The sequence below is a fragment of the Sinohyriopsis cumingii genome, chromosome 15 (assembly GCF_028554795.1).
Source record: "Sinohyriopsis cumingii isolate HCF-2022 chromosome 15, ASM2855479v2, whole genome shotgun sequence".
Classification (NCBI taxonomy): Eukaryota; Metazoa; Mollusca; class Bivalvia; order Unionida; family Unionidae; genus Sinohyriopsis; species Sinohyriopsis cumingii.
This window is the reverse complement of record NC_142975.1, coordinates 140,946,048-140,970,553: the sequence shown is the minus strand read 5'-3', so window position 1 is coordinate 140,970,553 and position 24,506 is coordinate 140,946,048. Positions and strand designations below refer to the sequence as shown.

At 38.1% G+C, this 24,506-nt stretch overlaps 1 protein-coding gene across 2 annotated transcripts in view; it reads left to right on the top strand.

Moving 5' to 3' along the window:
• LOC149782924 (kelch domain-containing protein 4-like) overlaps positions 1-24,066 on the top strand; it is an 80,312-nt gene extending 56,246 nt beyond the window's left edge. For both annotated transcript variants that reach the window (XM_089934479.1, XM_089934481.1), the window contains 4 exons: positions 1,943-2,034; positions 8,276-8,738; positions 12,692-12,779; positions 23,859-24,066. In XM_089934479.1, the coding sequence (XP_089790605.1) occupies positions 1,943-2,034; positions 8,276-8,738; positions 12,692-12,779; positions 23,859-24,052 (837 nt within the window). In that variant the 3' untranslated portion in view covers positions 24,053-24,066. The remainder of the gene's footprint in view (positions 1-1,942; positions 2,035-8,275; positions 8,739-12,691; positions 12,780-23,858) is intronic.
• The last annotated feature ends 440 nt before the right edge of the window (positions 24,067-24,506 follow it).

Below are 24,506 nucleotides of genomic sequence, written 5' to 3'. Positions count from 1 at the left end.
AGACAATTAAGTCTGGATACATTTGTTTACTTTCAGTGATAAACACTGTGAGGGTGATACAGACAATTAAGTCTGGATACATCTGTTTACTTTCAGTGATAAACACTATGAGGGTGATACAGACAATTAAGTCTGGATACATCTGTTTACTTTCAGTGATAAACACTAGGAGGGTGATACAGACAATTAAGTCTGGATACATCTATTTACTTTTGGTGATAAAGACTAGGACGGTGATACAGACAATTAAGTCTGGATACATCTGTTTACTTTCGGTGATAAACACTAGGAGGGTGATACAGACAATTAAGTCTGGATACATCTGTTTACTTACGGTGATAAACACTAGGAGGGTGACTATATTGGTAATGGTTGCATGTGGATATGGAGATGGACTATTGCAGTTTTACATATATTTAATTAAAACTCAAACGTTGTTGTTGTTGTTGGGTTTAACGCCATTTTTCAGCACATGATAGGCTATACATGGCAGCCAGTATTAATGGTGGAGGAAGAACCCGGGAAGACCCTGGAAAGAACCACCGACCCTCAAGAAGCTACTGGCAAGCTTTCTCACATATCCACATTGGCTGAATCCGAGACTCGAACCTACGCAGACAGAGGTGAGATGGCAGTGATCCATAACGGAGAGCACATTAGACCACTCGGCCACTCGGGGCCCCAAACTCAAACGTGCATACTGTGTTATTAGTATTTTACAGACACTTACAAAAAGGTCCAGTGTGCATACTGTGTTATTGGAATTTAACATATACTAAGGTAAAATGCAGACATGCATACTGTGTTGTAATTTAACATATACTAAGGTAAAATGCAGACATGCATACTGTTGTTTTGGAATTTAACATATACTGAGGTAAAATGCAGACATGCATACTGTGTTGTTGTAATTTAACATATACTAAGGTAGAATGCAGACATGCTTACTGTGGTTTTGGAATTTTACCTTTATTAAGGTAAAACTAAGACATGCATACTGTGTTGTTGGAATTTTACAGATACTAAGTTAAAATGCAGACATGCATACTGTGTTGTTGGAATTTTACAGATACTAAAGTAAAACTCATACATACGTATTGTGTTGTTGCAGGATTTCTTGTTGCAAATGTATCATCTCTGCATAAAACTTAGCAATTTTAATTTCATAGAGGATTTTCTACTTTGAGTTCTTTTATTGTATCATGTTATAACAAAGTACTGGGGCGCCCTATTGTAGAGATGGCTGGTATATATAGGTGGAAGCCGTAACAGATTTATCTATATTTCTTGTATAGTTACATATCTCTCATCTGCTGTCTAAATTAGTAATTTAGATTTCAGAGACAATCTTCATTTCTAGGTAATGTGTGATGTATTGAGCTCTTTTAAAATATTCCTTGTGGAATTGTGAAACCAAAATATGAGACAGTGTAACTGTATTAATATCAGGTTTCCTGTAGGTCTGTTTCTGACATTGTGGTATATATTAACAGAGTATTTCCAGTTTAATGCAAGCTGTCTTTCTATTCCATTTTGGTTTTAAATTGTAGTCAGTATTGTTTTTATACATGTTTTGAACATATTTACTGTCAGTTTTAGATTCAGTAGCAACAATTTGTGTGAAACATTGTTGTTCAGAAACAATCCAGGAGAAATATTAAATTTGTTTCTGATGTCATTATAACATGTTTGTTTCATCTTCTCCCCCTACTCTAAACTAACCCCTTGGATTTTGCCCTAGGTCCCTGATCAGTGCTCTTCCTTGGACCTGCATCTCCTCGCACTCAAGGACCTTTGACAGCTCTGAATTTAACTTGTTCAAAGTGAAAGGAAAAACATGAAATGAATATTGGTATAACATTACACAAGTTGTAAGATGTTTGTCTCATTTCTGCAGGTCTCTTTTATGGCTGTTTAATTATTTAAGTCTCATCTTTTATAGGAAGAAGATGATGAGAAGTTGACAGGTATATTCTTCAGTGATATGTTTTGCCTCGAGATGGATAAGGGCAAGTGGTACAGCTATTTGCTGAGGTAAATACTCTCTGTCAGTGTTGTTTGCAGTCATCAACGATACAACCATGATCTTTGCTTGAGTGGCTAGGTACATAAATTTTAGTAATGCACATTTCCTGAAATTATCAAAAACTTTTTAAAATGAAAGTATATTGATTTTTTTTCCCTATACAAATTTGAATATTGATTTTGTTGTTTGTGGCTGTTCACTGTAAGACGGGCCTGAGACTCAAACCACCATAAGGGCCACATGAGGGCATTTTCGTTGGCCCAAGGGCTGCAGCACCTTTGTTATCTCTCATGACACCTTGTGACGCCAATCATTTTGAAGGCCACAGGATATGGCTTGGCAGGCTGCATGTTTGAGACCCTTGCTGTAAGGTATTTTATAAACCCAGTCTTTACAGAGGCAAGAGTATATATTAACACTTGTATCTTGCCAACCCTATCTCTATAGAGGCAAGGGTAGTTCTTGTTCTCGATGAGATTTTCCTTGCAGGAGGAAATTGAATTATTACTTCTGTTTCGAAGATAACATCATAAGCTCTTCCAAGTATAAGTAAGACATGAAACTGGTAATAAAATTTGTTAAGCATTTATGCTGTACAAAACAAGGGGCATAAGGGCCAAAGGAAGTCCTGTATCTGCTCAAATGGAGCAGCCTTATATGGCCTGAAAGGTTGAATTAAAATCACTGACAACTTAAAGTTAGTCTATTTAAAACTATTTTTATTATCTTGTCATATATGAAGATGACATATAGATAGATGATAATTCTATGTCCGTCTGTAATCTGCATACTGGAAATACACCCAGTACAGGGGTGGGCAAACTACAGCCTGCAGGTCGCATGCGGCCTGCCAAGGGCTTTCATGTGGCCCGCCAAGGGTTTTCATGCAGCCTAGGAACAAGTAATCATTCGCACTGACTCTGTTTATGTTACTCTGTTTATCAAATAAATGTGCTTCTTTTGAAGTTTAAGTTTTCAAATATTAAAACATATTAACAACTGACAATTAATTATGATGTTACTTAGAAAAACCTTTTGTTTTTGCTATTTCAAATATTAATTATTTTACTTAATGAACTATGCGGTCCGCGACAAGGTGTAAATTTGTGTATGCGGCACTTGCACTGGAAAGTTTGACCACCTCTGACCCAGTATGTCAATACACATAAAAGGGCACCACCTACCACTGACAGACATGCTAAAGAGGGAAAGATCATCAAGTTCATATTTATATTGACAATATTTAGTGTCATAGGCAGTGTATCGTGAATTGTATTTATACACAGGACAGGTTATCATTTTCAGCTGTAGTTATTGTCCATTGTACTTGGAGGCTGATATAGTATATGACAGAAGTTTGACGATAATTTCATTGAACTTGTAGTACCCTTAGGGATCACTCACCCTCCCTGTTTCTTATCTTGTATCCTGTGACCTTACTAAAGACTGACAATTCAAATGACTTATGCTTCATCTTGTGTCCTGTGACGTTACTAAACACTGACTAGTCACATGACCTAAGCATCCTCTTGTGTGATAACTAAGGGTACTATAGGTTCAATGACATTATCTTGGTATTGTTTAATTGTTAGTATGACTACCACTTGATGAAATGGGGTCCATGACCATACTGGTCGTATTATGAAAGGCATTTTAGCAAGTGACCTTGTAAACAGTGTTCACATTTTTTGTGTCACCTATTCAAATAAAGGTGGGGGACATAGTAGCCACATTCCCATATGTCAATCAGTCATACTTATCTTTAAATTCTATATTTTTAAAACCTTTGATGATTAAGGAATGAAACTTGATGTACTTGTGCGACATCATTAGAAGGTGTATTACATACCACATTGGGAGTCGTATCTTCTAGGTCTGTGGTTCCCAACTCCCATGTCTCAACCACAACGAGGGTTGCCAGGAGGTTCTGGAGGGTCACCAGCATATTTTTTAAGGTGGCAAAACTTATCAAAATCTGGAAATGGGATTGTGAGGCTCTGAAAAAAATATTTCTTAGGGTCGTGGCCAGAAAAGGTTGGGAACCGCTGTTCTAGATCATGGTCATGGCTCAGTGATTTTAGATTTCTGTCACCCTTTTCCTTCTGCTCCATAACTTTAAAGCCATTTGAGATTTAGGGATGTAACTTTATATATCATCACTGGAAGGATCATCAGCACAAAGTGTATTGCATACTACTAGAAGGTGTGTGACATGCCACATTGCATTCAATTGTACATCATACTAGAAGGTATGTGACATGCCTCATTGATTATAATTGTACATCATACTAGAAGGTGTGTGACATGCCACATTGCATTCAATTGTACATCATACTAGAAGGTATGTGACATGCCTCATTGCATTCAGTTGTACATGATACTAGAAGGTATGTGACATGCCTCATTGATTATAATTGTACATCATACTAGAAGGTGTGTGACATGCCACATTGCATTCAACTGTACATCATACTAGAAGGTATGTGACATGCCTCATTGATTATAATTGTACATCATACGAGAAGGTATGTGACATGCCACATTGCATTCAGTTGTACATCATACTAGAAGCTGTGTGACATGCCTCATTGCATTCAGTTGTACATAATACTAGAAGGTATGTGACATGCCTCATTGATTATAATTGTACATCATACTAGAAGGTGTGTGACATGCCACATTGCATTCAATTGTACATCATACTAGAAGGTGTGTGACATGCCACATTGCATTCAGTTGTACATCATACTAGAAGGTATGTGACATGCCTCATTGATTATAATTGTACATCATACTGGAAGGTATGTGACATGCCACATTGCATTCAGTTGTACATCATACTAGAAGGTGTGTGACATGCCTCATTGTATTCAGTTGTACATCATACTAGAAGGTATGTGACATGCCTCATTGATTATAATTGTACATCATACTAGAAGGTGTGTGACATGCCACATTGCATTCAATTGTACATCATACTAGAAGGTATGTGACTTGCCTCATTGATTATAATTGTACATCATACTAGAAGGTGTGTGACATGCCACATTGCATTCAATTGTACATCATACTAGAAGGTATGTGACTTGCCTCATTGATTATAATTGTACATCATACTAGAAGGTGTGTGACATGCCACATTGCATTCAATTGTACATCATACTAGAAGGTATGTGACATGCCACCATGCATACAGTTGTACATAATACTAGAAGTTTTGTGACATGCCCCATTGCAACAATTGTACGTCATGCTAGAAGCTGTGTGACATGCTAGATTGCAATGCAACATCATCATTGCTTGTCTGTTCAGAACTTGACCTATATGTAATAATAAATTTTAAACACAAATGCTAAAGATGGTTAAGTACCCATCTGGATATACATTGAATACTTCAAGCCAAATTTCATATCTTACAACCATCAATGTTGGCACTGTATACATGAAAATTCTGCAACAGCATGATGGGGTTTGTTGATATGTGATATTGGTGACCAAAAAACCAAGATGCCACGATTCATTTGGCAGTATTAAGATTTGACCCAACAATGGTCTTGCTAAACAAGTATGATCTGAGCTCGCACACATTCAGCTTGAGACATTTAAGCCTATCAAAGCCATTTTCAAGAAAATGGAAAACAAATAGACCATTTGCTAAGGTTACAACACCAGTTCATTACTCTGATTTGCTTCTTTAGTTAATATTTGGATCGATGTCAAGAACAATCTGGTTGATAAACTCAACCAAATCCACTTTGTTGACAAACCTGGTTAAATTTGCATTATCGTAAATATCAGGAGTCATTTCATATATGTTTCAAGTGTAGCTTGTAATTGGCAGTACATTATCTATAAGATCTTGAGGTATTGTTGAATGAGCTTGTAAGTGACATACAGTATCAATAATCACTTAAGGTATTGTTGAATGTGCTTGTAAGTGACATACAGTATCAATAATCACTTAAGGTATTGTTGAATGTGCTTGTAAGTGACATAAAGTATCAATAATCACTTGAGGTATTGTTGAATGAGCTTGTAAGTGACATACAGTATCAATAAGCACTTGACTTGAGGGATTGTTGAATGAGCTTGTAAGTGACATACAGTATCAATAAGCGCTTGAGGGATTGTTGAATGAGCTTGTAAGTGACATACAGCCCTTGAGGGATTGTTGAATGAGCTTGTAAGTGACATACAGTATCAAAAAGCACTTGAGGTATTGTTGAGTGAGCTTGTAAGTGACATACAGTATGAATAAGCACTTGAGGGATTGTTGAATGAGCTTGTAAGTGACATACAGTATGAATAAGCGCTTGAGGGATTGTTGAATGAGCTTGTAAGCATTTGAGGGATTGTTGAATGAGCTTGTAAGTAACATACATTATTAATAAGCACTTGGGGGATTGTTGAATGAGCTTGTAAGTGACATACAGTATCAATAAGCACTTGAGGGATTGTTGAATTAGCTTGTAAGCATTTGAGGGATTGCTGAATGAGCTTGTAGTAACATACATTATTAATAAGCACTTGAGGGATTGTTGAATGAGCTTGTAAGTGACATACAGTATCAATAAGCACTTGAGGGATTGTTGACTGAGCTTTGCTTCCTGTAAGTGTTTCAGTAACAAGATGTCCATATATTGCACCATCTAAGTTTGCAATGGGAGTGTTGAATTTAACAATGGTGCCATGCAGGCACCTCTGACGTGACTGTGCAAATAATCAACAATTTCACATGGCAGTGCAAGCCTAATTGAGTCAAAATACACAGTATTTTGAGGTGTTATCTTATATGCAACCCAATGACTTCTCGATCAGATGTCAAATTCAGGTTAACAATGCTGGCTTCCAGTATGCGTGGAATAATGGATGCAAGTTCATCCTGCACAAAGAAATTTCAGAGATATTTTACTGACTTTGTGAGTAAATTGGTCTATGGTGAAGCCACAGCCAAAGCCCTTTTGGAGTTGTCCTGGATAGTCGAAGACCTGAGGTAATTTTGGAAATTGTTCTGGGTAATCAAAGACTTCTTTCTATTTTTGTCAATAAGACAAAATGCAGACCACCAATCACCTTTTCTTAGAGTCATCCTGGATGCAGTTCCAATGGCTGCTAATACAGCTGCTTTTGAAACGGGGGGGGGGGGGGGGGAGCTGCAGCTGCCAACAGTGCTAGAATTGCTGCAAGGAATGAAAATATTCTATCAGTCATTTACATTTGTGTCACATCTTACTTTTATAACTTTAATGTCACTGGGGTGTTCTTTTATTTGGCTTCCAAAGCGTGGTTAAGAAGTATTTGGATTAGCCACAAGGAGTCATTAACAGTCAACTTTGTAAAATGAAATTTTCGGTGTGACCCACGCTCATTTCTTATTGCACTCTTTATTTTTGCATACTGGTTTTAACTAAGACCAACCTTAACTTCATATTATGATTTTGAAAACATAACGGGTTAAGCTACTTGTTTGAGAAAATTTGCTAGTTTTCCATAGGTATGTAAGTAACCCTTATCTGGCCACATATAATCTCCACCAACATCATCTTCCCAGAGAGAATCAGAGCAGTGCATCTGTAACTAATGGTGGAGACCTGACTTACACATGCATAAACATGCATGTCCACCATGAATTGCTTTACCAGGTCCAGGTGTTCCAATGAAAAGTAATAAATCTGGAACAACCTGGTGAAGTCTTTCTGGGAAATATGCATACCGATGTTAATATTTCGGTCTCAGCACCACGTACAACCACAGCATGTGATATGTACATGCAACATAACTATTTTAAGAATCAATAAAAATTTCTTTGGAGGGTTAGGGTTCTTGATGACCATTTACCTGCAAGAAAACCTCAGACACTTTTAACTGGTCAGATAACATTCTACCGGTAAGACACTCACCTAAGCTGTGGATTGAAATGATGCAAATACAAGTCTTGGTGCTCTGGCACTTTGCTGGGTAGTTGTTTTCCTGGAAGTGTGGTTAAGTTTCTGAATAAAAATATCCATGAAGTTTAAAGTCCTTATTATGTTTACATCATTTGCCATGTAACAGAGTGCATCCTACTTTGGGTATATGTGATTTCCTGAAGATTGTATTGAAAACATTCACATAATAAGTATAGATTCAACTATTCAACCATGCCTGTAATAAATATATAATCTTGTAGCACTAATTTGCTTCATGGCATTGATAAAATACAGCAGGTGAAAATGGTTTCAAAAACATAGTACACTTATTTCATTGTAGAGGGAAGAAAACTTTAGAGAAAAAGAGAAGGCGGAGGAACAAGGATGCTGCCGAATCAAAAGGAGATGATGATGAGGAGGGCAGTGAAGATGAGCCTATGGAAATCCCAGATGAGGAAGTAAAAAATTTATCTCTGAAGGATCAAGGAGAGGTAACTGGAGAAGCTAATACTGGTGCCATGGAAACTGTTGTTATTGATGGGGTATTTAAAGTGACAATTGGTCAGCAAGGGAGTTCCTCAGCTGAGCATGCTAAAATGGGCTCTTCTGAAATGGAGGTGGATATTTTCATGCCCAGTCCCAGGATGAATGCTTTGTTAGCAATCAAGAGTGGGGTTCTATTTCTTTATGGAGGGATTGTGGAGGAAGGTGATAAGCAGTTGACATTAACAGATTTTTATTCCTTGGACATAAATAGGCAGGATGAATGGAATACGCTGATTGAACAGGATGCGAAAAGTCAGGTAAACAATCAGCTGAGTTCACTCATCCATACAGATTACCAATATTTCCAAAGTATTTGCTTATCAAATGAGAATTAGCTTCATAATTATAAACATTTTTCAGGAAATGGTGTGTGTGTAGTGTACTGTAAGATATCTCTCTGTTCGTTTTGGGAGTTTTATTTTTTTAAATTGTTTATAATTAGGTAAAGCAGTTTGACTCTATAATCATAACCCTGGATACTTTTTATTTTCTTGAGCATCAGAAGAAATTTTGTTTAATTATTAGGTATTATTATGATACCATTGAATAGGAATGAGTGCTGATATCATAGTAAGTAATTTAAATGTGTATCTAATAATTTTGATTGACAGCTTTAAATATAATTTAGATTTTCAGATAGGTAAGGGAGCTTCTTATAACAAGACTGGAATTTCTAGGTTTGACATTCCATGTACTGAAATGACATTAAATACTAGGTATCAGCAGCCTATTAGAACTGTTGTGTCAACTCTGCTCAATTGCAGAGTGCTGAACGTGAAGTCATATTCATCCCTTTAATTTCATTTTCATTTTTAATACATGCAATACAAAATCACAACTTCTACCATGTTCCTTTCCAAAGAATCCAGCATGACACCCATAACACGCATGCCATGGGTTGCCGACAACTATACTATACTATCTGGAGCTTTGAGTCATTAAACAGGATGTGTGATGTTTATCAAGAGCACTGAATCAGTATGCAGTCTGTTCATGGATGTGTGATATTATACTAGAGGACTGAATCAGTACGCAGTCTGTTCTAGAATGTGTGATGTTTATCAAGAGCACTGAATCAGTACACAGTCTGTTCTAGGATGTGTGATATTATACTAGAGGATTGAATCAGTACGCAGTCTGTTCTAGGATGTGTGATATTATACTAGAGGATTGAATCAGTACGCAGTCTGTTCATGGATGTGTGATATTATACTAGAGGATTGAATCAGTATGCAGTCTGTTCATGGATGTGTGATATTATACTAGAGGACTGAATCAGTATGCAGTCTGTTCTAGGATATGTGATATTATACTAGAGGACTGAATCAGTATGCAGTGTTCTAGGATGTGTGATATTATACTAGAGGACTCAATTAGTATGCAGTCTGTTCTAGGATGTGTGATATTATACTAGAGGACTGAATCAGTCCGCAGTCTGTTCATGGATGTGTGATATTATACTAGAGGATTGAATCAGTATGCAGTCTGTTCATGGATGTGTGATATTATACTAGAGGATTGAATCAGTACGCAGTCTGTTCATGGATGTGTGATATTATACTAGAGGACTGAATCAGTATGCAGTCTGTTCTAGGATGTGTGATATTATACTAGAGGACTGAATCAGTATACAGTCTGTTCTAGGATGTGTGATATTATACTAGGGGACTGAATCAGTCTGCAGTCTTTTCATGGATGTGTTGATGTTTATCTAGGGCACTGAATCAGTACACTGTCTGTTCTAGGATGTGATGTTTATCTAGGGCACTGAATCAGTACACAGTCTGTTCTAGGATGTGATATTTATCTAGGGCACTGAATCAGTGCACAGTCTGTTCATGGATGCGTGATGTTTAGCTAGGGCACTGAATCAGTACACAGTATGTTCTAGGATGTGATATTTATCTAGAGCACTGAATCAGTACACAGTCTGTTCTAGGATGTGTGATGTTTATCTAGGGCAACTAGCCAACTAGATATAATCAATATGAACACCGAGAATGTCAAAGAAAACTGGGCATCCTTTGATGAAGAACTTTGTAGCCAACTAGATATAATCAATATGAACACCCAGAATGTCAAAGAAAACTGGGACTTTGTATACTTAACTGCATCTGAATCCCTTATTCCCACCACACATAAACATCAAGATTGGTTTGATGAGAATGATCCTGCTATATAGAGACTTATGGATGAGAAACATCAGCTACAGAAGACATGTTTAGAAGACAGAACTCCATCATCTGAGAAGGCAGCCTTCAATAACACCAAGAGATCTGTCCAGTGCAGACTCAGAGATGCAAGACTTATGGCTGAGCAATAAGGCAGATGATATTCAGTCCTTCACAGAGAGGATTACATGAAGAAATTCTATAATGCCTTGAAGACAATCTAAGGGCCATATTCATCAGGAATTTCTCCAATATGGAGTACTGACAGTGCCACAGTGCTGACTGACAAAGAAAGGATACTTCAAAGATGGGCAGAACACTTTAACAACATCCTCAATCAACAGTCATCTATCAGTTAGGATGCAAGTGATCAACTGTCCCAGTTGAAAATCAACGTATCACTTTCTGATCCTCCAACACTGACTGAAACTGTGAAAGCAATTGGTGAAGAAGTCTACAAAGCTGGAGACTGAATGGCACAAAGACTGACTGAACTATTTCAGTTAGTGAGGACTAGATGAACTATACCCCAGAAGTACAAGGATGCATCTATCATCCACTTGTACCAGCAGAAAGTTATAGGTTTGCAGCAACTATCATGACATATCATTGCTGTCAGTAGCCAGCAACTATCATGACATTTCATTGCTGTCAATAGCCAGCAAAATCCTCACCAGAACTCTGCTGAATCATCTTTGGCATCACATCAGTCAAGGGCTTTGCCTGAGAGTCAGTGCAGCTTTTGAAAATGGTGATGGACCATAGACATGGTGTTTACAACTGATCAACTTGAGGAAAAATGACAGAATTCTAACCTGTACATGACATTCATTGACCTGACAAAATCCTTTGACACAGTCAGCCATAAACTTAAGAATGAACATATTGTTACTTTTAATACAATACCTAGTATTTGTATGGTATTTTTGCCAAAATACATGAAAAACTTGCATGATGATCATAATACTTTATGGACTTATTATTTAATACTTGCATGATAATCATAATACTTTATGGACTTATTATTTAATACTTGCATGATAATCATAATACTTTATGGACTTATTATTTAATACTTGCATGATAATCATAATACTTTATGGACTTATTATTTAATACTTGCATGATAATCATAATACTTTATGGACTTATTATTTAATACTTACATGATAATCATAATACTTTATGGACTTATTATTTAATATTTCATGTTTTCATTCATTATTTATTTGTTTATATTAATTATGTCTACATCTTCATTATGTCTCTGAACCTGAACATTCTCTGTGTGTGTGTGTGTGTGTGTGTGTGTGTGATTTGGATTTTTAACGTAGCTTTAACAATTTTTCAGTCATATCTCTACGATGTCTGCAGTGTGGCAGTTTATAGTGATGTCTAGCACTGGGGCATCATGCCGCAGACATGTAGCATGATGTCCCACCCAGTCACATTATCCTGACACCAGGCCGACTAGTCCTAACACTAACCTCTTAATACTGAGTGTTAGTACCATTTTTGTAAGTTAATATTAAAAGACCAAGGGGTATTTAAGCAGGCAAAATAATTCCTGAACTTTCAAACTTTAATTAATGTTAAAAGACCAAGGGGTATTTAAGCAGGCAAAATAATTCCGAAACTTCCAAACTTTAATTAATGTTAAAAGACCAAGGGGTACATTAAGCAGTAAAATAAATCCACATCAAGCAAACTTTAATTAATGTTAAAAGACCAAGGGGTACATTAAGCAGTTAAAATAAATCCATATCAAACTTTAACTAATGTTAATAGACCAAGGGGTATTTAAGCGTGCAAAATAATTCCTAAACTTCAAAACTTTAATTTATGCTGAAAGACCAAGGGGTACATTAAGCAGTTGAAATAAATCCACATCAAGCAAACTTTAATTAATTTCAAAAGACCACGGGGTACATTAAGCAGTTGAAATATATCCACATCAAACAAACTTTAATTAATGTTGAAAGACCAAGAGGTAAATTAACTTTATTTCTGATGGTGCTTTTATGACTTATTTTCTGCAGGTTTGGGAGGATTCTGAGAGTTCATCAGGTGAGGAGGGGGAACAGGAGGGAGCATGTGGTGGGGAAGAAGAAGAGGAAGAGGACAGTGGTAAGTGGATGCATTCACCATTATACATATACATGTATAAATTTTGTTTTGAATGATGGTAGTTTATATGAAGCTGGAGATGGAATTTGTCATCTTCAGACTATTTTTATGCATTTGATACAGAATAAGACATTTGTATGCACTCAAATATGCAGATTTTTAGAAAAAGGAGTGTCATGTTCTGTAATATTATTAGAGTAAATGATTCTGTATACCATGGTGATCTTGTGGTCTAAGGTTGACATTGCCCGGGGTGGGAGTGGGAGACAAGCGCCCCAATCCTCCAAAAATGCCCCATACGGCTTGCGTCTCTGATTGCCTCTGTCAACTAAAATCCAGCTCCTGGTCTTCACGAGTGGCTTAGATTTGAAGTCCGGCAGACCACGTTTTCCACTAACAGGAGAAGGTTTGAAAGCCGACCACTGGCACCTTAAAACCAGTTGCTTCGGGTAGATGGGACTCGTAAACCTTGGATGGTAGCTCATCTAGGAGAAGGAAAACTCCGATTCCAAACCTCTGCTGCCTTGTTGCTATACCCACTCATGGGAAAGGCTAAGATAGTAAACCCCGACAGAAAATCCGGAGATGGAGTCCCTAAGGCGGTCTGACATTGACTTCAACGTCATTCCGGCAACTCCTGTGACACCATTGGTGCCAAGCTGTATTGGCATTCGTCGTTCCCTTGGGCCCACCAGCTGCATGGAGATGGGGGATCTGCTGCATGGACAACAGCTGATTCTCCATACCACCCTGCCCAGGCTTCATACCTCCACTGGAGAGGACACTCCAGCGTTGTTGTACGGCGTCGGCACAACATGAGAAGTAGCAGTTTACCGGTTCTAAGTCAAAGCTCGATTGGCGTAGAGCTTGGCGCCAGGGGTTACTTCTAATGATGGGAGAGATCACCAGGTCTCAATGGACAGCTACCGCCCACCTCAAGCTGGGCAGCCCCCAGTCAGTAAGGTGCTGCCCACCATGGCCTGCCTGCTTCACTGGGTGCGTGGAGCTTAGAGAACCATCTCGACAAGTGGGCCACAAAACTCCGCACCAGGAAAGACTAAAAGAAGAAATAAGAAGACTCAACTCTTCGTTTTGCAACCTGGAACATCAGGACCATGTGTCCTGGATTGACCGCTGACCTACAGCAGATCGACGATGCACGGAAGACTGCCGTCATTGACAGAGAACTCTCCCGACTGAACATCGACATTGCCTACCTTCAGGAGACCCGACTGGCTGACAGTGGCACCATCAGGGAAGCCAATTACTCATTCTTTTGGCAAGGGAAACCCTCGGATGAACCTAGGCAGCATGGTGTAGGCTTTGCTGTAAAGAACACGCTAATCGCCTTCATTTCCATCATAAGGTACTGAGAGAATCCTTGCCCTCCGGCTGTCAACATCCTTAGGCCTGGTCAACATCTTCAGCGTGTACGCCCCAACCCTCTGCTCTGAGGAGAAAGACAAGTTTTATGAGGCTCTGGATCAGGCAGTATCCAGTATCCCCAACAATGAAAGCCTTTACTTACTAGGAGACTTCAATGCTAGAGTGGGAGCTGACCATGAGGCCTGGTCCACCTGTCTCGGCTTTTACGGAAGGGGCAAGATCAACGAGAATGGTCAGCGACTGCTGGAGATGTGCTGCTCCCACAGCCTATGTGTGACCAACACTTTCTTCAAATGCAAGGAGATCCACCAGGTGTCGTGGAGACACCCACATTCACACCACTGGCACCAGCTAGACCTCGTCATCACCAGGCGTGCAGAACTGGCCAGTGTCCTCCTCACCCGCAGCTACCACAGTGCTGATTGCGACACGGACCATTACCTCGTGGCCAGCAAGGTGCGAATATTACCCAAGAAGCTGCACCACACCAAGAAGAAGGGTCACCCATGCATCAACACCTGCTGTGCAAGCAACCCAGAGAAAACAAAGCAGTTCATCAGCAAACTGAAGGAAGCCCTCACCAAAGTGACACCTGATGACACCATTGACTCCAAGTGGTCCCATATCCGTGACTCTGTGTACAATTCAGCCATCACAGCTTACAGGAAGAGGGAGCGACTGGTATGAGGCAAACTGGGAGGAGATGGAGTTTTGACTGAGGCAAAGAGGAAAGCCCTTCTGGCATACAAGGCTGCACCTAGCCCCAGAACACTACAAGCCCTCAGGATTGCAAGGAACAACGCCCAGAAGACCGCCCGCCGCTGTGCCAACACCTACTGGCTGAACCTTTGTAACAGTATACAGACAGCTGCCAACACCGGGGATACAAGAGGAATATATGAGGGTATCAAAAAGGCAACAGGCCCCCCAGCTACAAGACTGCCCCCTTCAAGTCCAAGACGGGCGAAGTCATCACAGACCAGGGGAAACAACTGCAGCAATGGGTTGAGCACTATCTCGAGCTATATGCAACCCAAAACAATGTCACTGGAACTGCCCTGGACGCCATTCCAGACCTGCCTGTCATGGAGGAGCTAAACACACAGCCCACCCTGGAAGAGCTTGGAAAAGCCATCGATTGCCTTGCCTGTGGGAAGGCTCCTGGAAGCAACGGCATTCCGCCTGAAGTCCTCAAGAGGAGAAAACCAGCACTGCTCCAGCCCCTACACATACTCCTCTGCCTTTGCTGGGAACAGGGATACATCCCACAGGACTTGCGTGACATCAACATCGTCACTTTGTAAAACAACAAAGGAGACCGTAGCAACTGCAACAACTATCGGGGCATCTCCCTCCTCAGCATCGTCGGAAAGGCTTTCGCCCGTGTTGCCTTAGTGCACTTGCAGTTCCTAGCCTCCCGCATCTACCCAGAGTCCCAGTGTGGATTTCGAGCTGGCAGGTCAACTGTAGACATGATCTTCTCACTACGTCAGCTGCAGGAGAAGTGTTGCGAGCAGCAGATGCCCATCTACATTGCCTTCATAGACGTGAAGAAGGCGTTTGACCTGGTTAGTCGGAGTGGACTCTTCAGACTCCTTCAGAAGATCGGCTGCCCGCCACGTCTGCTTGCTGTCATCATGTTGTTCCACGAGAACATGCACAGCACAGTGTGCTTCAGTGGCGCAATATCTGAAGCATTCCCAGTCATCAGCAGAGTCAAACATGGCTGTGTCCTTGTGCCGATGCTGTTTGCCATCTTCTTCTCCATGCTTCTCCAGTACGCATTCAAGGACTGCAGCGAGGGAGTGTACATCCATACCAGGACTGACAGCAAGCTGTTCAACATCGCCCGTCTCCGTGCTAAGACTAAAGTCACAGAGGTACTCATCCATGAATTGCTCTTTGCCGATGATGCAGCCTTGACATCACACACGGAAGATGGACTTCAGCAGCTGGTGTGCCGCCTCTCCCATGCTTGTAAGGAATTTGGACTGACCATCAGTTTGAAGAAAACGAACGTCATGGCGCAGGATGCAGACTCCCCTCCCTCTGTCACCATCGATGGGTACAACTTGGAAGTTGTCAAGAACTTCACATACCTCGGGTCTAACATCTCCAGCTCACTCTCCATTGATTCTGAGGTGAACGGCAGGATTGCCAAGGCAGTAGCAGTGATGGCCAGACTTAACCAGAGGGTCTGGAACAACCCCAATCTCACAGAGAAGACCAAACTGCGTGTCTACCAAGCCTGCGTGCTCAGCTCACTTCTCTACAGCAGCGAAACATGGACCACCTATGCAAGACATGAGAGGAAACTCATCAGCTTCCACCTGAGATGTCTGCGGTGCATTCTGCACATCCAGTGGTAGGACAAAGTACCCAACACAGAGGTTCTAGAACGTGCCAACATGAACAGCATGTTCTCCTTTCTCAGCGAGAGGCACCTTCGCTGGCTTGGCCATGTCAAGAGAATGGACCCAGGCCGCATTCCCAAGGACCTGTTATATGGGGAGTTAGCAGAAGGTGCACGACCAACTGGACAACCACATCTGCGCTACAAAGATGTTTGCAAGAAGGATATGAAGATGGCAAACATCAATGTCAGCGACTGGGAGAGCTGTGCAAACAGCCATTCCAGCTGGCGTCTAGCTGTCAGGCAGGGAGTTCAAAATGCAGAGGAAGAGAGAAATATAAAACAAGCTGAAAAGAGAGCTAGAAAGAAGGATAAACAAAAGCTTACTTTGGAGCTACGCCATCGTCTCCCGTAGATGGACGGATGCCAAGAGAATACCATGGCGAATAGTGTAATATTATTATAGTAAATGATACTTTATACCATGGTGATAAATGTAATATTATTAGAGTAGATGATTCTGTATACCATGTGGAATAATGTAATATTATTAGAGTAAGTGATTCTGTATACCATGGGGAATAGTGTAATATTATTTGAGTAAATGATTCTTTATACCATGTTGATAAATGTAATATAATTTGAGTAAATGGTTCTTTACACCACAGTGATAAGTGTAATATTAGAGTAAATGATTCTTTATACCACCATGAATAGTGTAATATTATTAGAGTAAATGATTCTTTACACCACAGTGATAAGTATATTATTTGAGTAAATGATTCTTTATACCATCGTGATAAGTGTAATATTATTTGAGTAAATAATTCTTTACACCACAGTGATAAGTGTAATATTATTTGAGTAAATGATTCTTTATATCACAGTGATAAGTGTAGTATTATTAGAGTAAATGATTCTTTATACCAGCATGAATAGTGTAATATTGTTAGAGTAAATGATTCTTTATATCACAGTGATAAGTGTAGTATTATTAGAGTAAATGATTCTTTATACCACCTTGAATAGTGTAATATTGTTAGAGTAAATGATTCTTTATACCACGGTGATAAGTGTAATATTATTTGAGTAAATAATTCTTTACACCACAGTGATAAGTGTAATATTATTTGAGTAAATCATTCTTTATACCACAGTGATAAGTGTAATATTATTTGAGTAAATAATTCTTTACACCACAGTGATAAGTGTAATATTATTTGAGTAAATGATTCTTTACACCACCGTGATAAGTGTAATATTATTTGAGTAAATAATTCTTTACACCACAGTGATAAGTGTAATATTAGAGTAAATGATTCTTTATACCACCATGAATAGTGTAATATTATTTGAGTAAATGATTCTTTATACCACGGTGATAAGTGTAATATTATTTGAGTAAATGATTCTTTATACCACAGTGATAAGTGTAATATTATTTGAGTAAATGATTCTTTACACCACAGTGATAAGTGTAATATTGTTAGAGTAAATGATTCTTTATCCCACCATGAATAGTGTAATATTATTTGAGTAAATGATTCTCTATATCACAGTGATAAGTGTAGTATTATTAGGGTATTTGATTCTTTATACCACAGTGATAAGTGTAATATTATTTGAGTAAATGATTCTTCATACCACAGTGATAAGTGTAATATTATTTGAGTAAATGATTCTTCATACCACAGTGATAAGTGTAATATTATTTGAGTAAATGATTCTTCATACCACAGTGATAAGTGTATTATTATTCGAGTAAATGATTCTTTATCCTACCATGAATAGTGTAATATTATTTGAGTAAATGATTCTTTATACCACAGTGATAAGTGTAATATTATTTGAGTAAATGATTCTTTATATCACGTTGATAAGTGTAATATTAGAGAAAATGGTTCTTTATACCACAGTGATAAGTGTAATAGTATTCAAGTAAATGATTCTTTATACCATGGTGATAAGTGTAATATTATTAGAGCATAATTTTTTTCAAAACCAGTATGCTGTGACTCCTTTTACAATAAAGGGAGCCATCTTAGCTTAGTTTGTAGAGCATCAGAATTGCAATGAAAGTGTTACAGATTTGATACCTGCTCAGGCCAGCAATGGTATGCGCTCAGAAAAGACACTTTGCTTACGCTGCATGATAAGGCCAATATTGTGTTGAAATAAACCAACCAGCTTGATATAATAATATGTTTTAAGGAATTGGAAAGCTGCATATGTGCAACAGTCTCCTGCAGTGGCCATCAGAAGGGACAGAACCCTTTTGTAATGTGATGTCCTAGTACTGTTAGGAGTGTCTTCCCCTTGCCTGGTTGTGATGTCCTAGTACTGTTAGGAGTTAAAAGTGTCTTCCCTGGTTGTGATGAAGGTTCCAATACTGTAGTCCTTTCAGGGAATAGTGTCTTTGGTATTGTTTGATTTCATGTTAGTCAGAACAATCTGCAAAATTATGGAAAAGTCTTATATTTTATGTCATTAGCCTTAAATCAAATATAGCAGCCAAAGTTCCTATCAGTATTATATTACATAGTGTGGAGCACTTCCTTATTATAAAGTATAAAGTGAAATTGCTTTATAATGAAGTACATTATACATATAATTTTACTGCTACAAATAAATTGAGATCCATTACATGACATTCATCAGCCTGACAAAGATCTTTGACACAGTCAGCAGTGGAAGATGGGTCACTTTATGAGTAGCTTTGTCCATTTTCTTCTATTTGTATGAGAACGTTTGTGCAATTTCTGATTCACGGAATATTATTTTGACTAGAGTTGAAAAATGATCTGCTACAGTAAACAGGAGATTAAGATTGACTACAAAGTTGGCAAACAATGTCTTGACCTGTATATCATAATTTACATTTGATACCGAGTCCATAAACATGGGGATTTGATTGATGGCATATCTGTCTGTTGTCACATTTAATATGCTTTCATGAGATGGGGTTATAGCATCATGTATATTGTCATTCTTGCCTCCGTAGCAAGTACTTAAATTGGCTTTATTGGAAGGGCAAATGCATATTCATGTCCTTGGAACTTGATTCCAACCTGTGAAATTTCTGTTACCATCCAATATTGAGTTTCATGTGATATTTCAGTTGCTTAGATTTTGCCATTTTAGCATTGGAAGGATAACACATGCTCAGACATTTCAACAAACTATCCATTGTTTTCACGTGATGTCACAAAAAGTGTACTTCCATTTCTGCCATTTTAAGACCCTAGCCCTGCAAACCAGCACCTAATAACATTGTTCTTCCTGCATAATTATGAAGGCATGTCCCATTTTGTGCGTAAGAATAAAATAATACATTGCATTCTGTTGTGCATGTCAACTGCACAAGACCGAATGCATGACTTTTCTACGTTTTTTTTTTCAAGTAAAACATTTAAATTTCAACCATTTTTGTTATTCTTTCATAAACAAATAGATCACTTAATCAACAAATGCATAAACAAATGGATACACAAACAAGTAGAAACATGTAATGATTTTCAGTTTTCATGGGCTGAAATCAATCATTTGGTTATCGTTCAAGTTAAAAAGCTAATTGTTAATATATAACTTCATATTTCTAAAAGCATTTGAGGAATACTTCGTTTTGACATTCGACACAAAGTCATATTCCATTAGGCACGTATTTCATTTGAAAACACCGAAGATGAAACTTGTTTGAACAGTTATCACTTTCATTCAGTATCATCCTACATCCTCCACCACAAATACAATATTTTACTATATTAATTAAATTGATTTGTCAATTGTCTTTGACACAGACACCTGGTGTCGCGAAAAGTATTTGTACATAAATGTTCTGGCATAAAACACATGCTATGAAATTTTAATTTGTAACTGATATTGTATCCCAAAAATCATTGTCCAGAAATACTCTTTCAAGGTGACAAGCTTAGGGATATGATACGAAACACTTTTTAAAAATGTCAATATTGTCTGTTTGCAAAAAAAAAATAACTTCATCATTCTGTCTTTCGATATAAACAAGGGAACATCCTGCTTTATTTTTATTTTCGTGCTATAGAGCACTTAATTTCAAGTATAATCTATGAATCGTTTCATTGATGTAACTGTCCTTATCAACAGTTAAATCCGATTATTATCTTGAATATACATGATGACTAATGTTGACAAAGGCTTGTTAGGGACTCAAATAGTGGCACAAGGTGCATGCATGTTGCATTATGGGTATTTGTGTACTCAATTGTGACATCTGTGAAAACAACCCATAAACACCAAAGTCAATCGGGGCCCCAAGTGGCCGAGTGGTCTAAAGCGCTCACCGTTCTGGATCACTGCCGTCTCACCTCTATCTGCGTGGCTTCGAGTCCAAGGCTCAGCTAGCGTGGGTACATGGGAAAGCCTACAAGTAGCTTCTCGTGGGTTGGTGGTTCTTCCCTGGGTTTTCCAGGGTTCTTCCTCCACCAGCTATACTGGCCGCCATGTATAGCCTATCTTGTACTGAAAAATGGCGTTAAACCCTAGAACAACAACAACAAGAACCAAAGTCAATCTGACCCTGTTTTATGCTGATTTAGCTCCTCAGTAATCCAACCATAATTTATGAGTCATTTTTATTATCTGTCCTAACTCTGAATCAGTAACTAGCTTTAATAGGGATGTGGCGATGCTGCACCCTCCACCTGTAACTATTTGCTAGACTGATTGCTATGACTACTGCTTCTGTCCCACCTACAGTGACCTTGCCATCCAATTCTAATTGAGACCTAAAGTCCGGATGAATTTATATCAGCCCAAAAAGCTTTATCAATGAGCGAATTTAATGATTATTCATCTTTGGCTTATAGACAATGGCAGCTCACAGGATGTAAATATATCTTCCCACCCTTATTGGATTTTAGGATCAAAGTGGGCATATGAAAGTATTTTCTGACCATAGTGGCTGAACTGGAACCCGAGATTTTCATCATAAATTGTATGCCATCCTGGCTGCCAGCCAACCATCCAGACACATGGGACATGGTCTGGGTACTTACCATTCAAGTCCTGGCTGCTAGCCAGCCGTTCAATCATCCAGACACATGAGATATGGTCTTGATACTAATTATTGCAGTATACCTGACTGGAGAACTACACAATGCTCAAATATTCCTTCAGCGACAATGTCTATGCAGAATTTACTGCTCAGACCAGCCACTAACCACCCAGGCAGTTGCTCTGACCTCCCCTGCTAGATTTGCATGTGAATCAGACCATACAACCAAACCAGTCATACATATTGATCCATCTTATCGCCAGTGGAATGCCCTCCTCCTCTGACAGTGCATTCAAATCATAAAGTCTCGACTTTGGTAGATGAGGCTGATGATAAAGAGCATCTGTCTTTCAAAATCTGTGACCTCAGCAATAGTAAAGCATTCTTTTCTGCCAGCCAGCTTCCTACCACCTTCTCAATGCACTAGTTTTGGTCTCATGGCAATTTTTATCATTCAGAAATACACATCCTTGACAAAGACTTCACAGCCATGAACATGTCTTCTCAGCCATATAATAATGTGGACAGAAAATTGTTTAGTGCCTTGTTGAATTTGGTAAGTGATGTGATTTCCACTTCCTCCTGATTTGGCTTCCCTTGCAATATACTGCTTAGCAAATAAATCCAGAAACAGCCACTTGTAATAATATTAATGTCATTAATTAAGAGGGTAACTCAATTAGCCAATACAACTAATCTCCTTTTAGTGCCCTCTACAATATATAATGCAGATATTTCTTCTGAAAATAACTATTTACAGGTAAGAGATCTATAAATACATAATACACTTTAAAAGTAGTTTTTAACTGAATATAAAAATGTTTGTGTCATCTCTCCAATAACTGTGTTTTTAAAATGACTTTCGTCAAGCTCTTCATGTATATATAGCAGTTAAAGATCACTGCTCCTTAGATATACCTTAAGGCTATTCTGCATAAATGTGGCATGTAGTAAGCTGACATCAGTATAATGCTTTTTTATAATACAATATTAGGTGCAAAAAGGAGAGAGACCTTCATACACTATATATATATATATATATATATATATATATATATATATATATATATATATATATATATATATATATATATACATACATACATACATACATACATACATACATACATACATATATATAGACATTTTTTTATAAGACATTTTTTTACCTATTTTATAAAGATGCTAATATAAAAGATGCAAAATAAGCAGATGATAAACTGAGGAGTAACACTTTTTGGGATGATGTTAGCCACATTGGCAAAGTCGTTAATTGGGCAGCTCACCACATCATGTCAGATGCATTAACAGCCTTCTGCAATTTTGACCTTTTTGAGAAGGGACACTCATCTGTGGTCATATTTGTTAAAACCACATCATAACAATGAAGTGCATTCCCTCCCTTTTGGCTTTTCCCTCTTGTTCAGGGAATGAAATGAGGAAGTAAGAAAACAGGCAGTTCAGGAGTTACCCCTTCAGAACAGATTTTATCATCCCTTAAGCCTCCCACCAACAAGCACTGATTTACCACTCGTAAGGCACTCTGACAACCCTCCAGTAAGTGGCAGACTCTTTCTGTTTCACGACAGTTGAATCAAGTTATTCCTGCACAGTTATTTGTTGATCCAAGTAGTTTTGGAGGATCTTCAGATGTTGTTTATCTGAACTCCCTCCACTTTATTTGTTCCCCTTCATGGCCAAGACTGCAAGGTGACACCATGAAAATGGACATATTACAGGAGGAAATATATACTTTATTGGCAAAATGAACAGCAGAGGTAGTTCAGAAACCATCGACCCTTGGTTTTTATTCCATGCTATTCTTGTTTACAAATTCCAACAGTAAATTATTAACTCGGGTTCTCCACTATTTACAGCTACTATACATTGTGGATAGCTTGTTCTTGGGGTAAGAAAGAATCCTATGGATTTTGGCTACAAAAGGTCTAAGGTCAAGGTCACTCAAACTGGAAAAGAGAAAACTGGTTTCCATGCAGTAACTTCAGTTTATGTGTATAGTTACTAATCTTTATGGGTGGCTTGCACTTAGTGAACCTTATTGAATTAGGGATCAAAAGGTCAAAATCACTTTGACTGAAAAAAAGAAAGAATAGTTTCTATGCAATAACATTAATTATAGATGACATAACTGAATCAAACTTTGTGGATAGCTTGCACTTAGGGTAAGGAAATGTCTATTGATTTTGGGGTTGTAAAGTGACAGTTCATTGTCATATACTGATAGAAGAATAGATGTGTGTGGATTGGGATCACATTTGTGCAGACATTTATAATATTTCTTATTCAGAAGATGAGATGGAGATAACTTTTGATGATGCACCAGCAAAAGAGGCAAATGAGGAAACCATGGATTACTTTGTGAGAACAAAAGATTACTGGATGGGTAAAGCCCAGACATACTGTGAAACTGAAGGATTGGAGCTCACTGCAAAGAAGTTAGAAAAGCTTGCAACAGAGATGTGTAATGAAAATAATCAATAAAGCTGGAAACTTTCTTTTTGCCTTTAATTAATGTATTAACTCAACGATGGAATTTTGAAAATCATATGGATAGTGCAAAAACATTTTGCTGAAAATAGTGAATACTTTTATGAGTGTATCTTCAAATAATAATTTTACCAGAGCACAAGACATTATTTCTTGGCCTGTTTTGATATCACATTGTTTAATTTGGACATGAAAATCTCCTTTTTAAAATACATTTCACTTCATGTTTGATGTGAATTTTATTAATTTTGTATGTGGGGGATGAAAAGCATTCTTTTGTCAAATATGTTTGCCCAGACACTTTTGCTGACAAGGAATTTTTGAAAGACCAGTCCCTGATAAATGTTTCAAGAGTTTGTGTGTATATATATATATATATATATATATATATATATATATATATATATATATATATATATATATATATATATATATATATATATATATA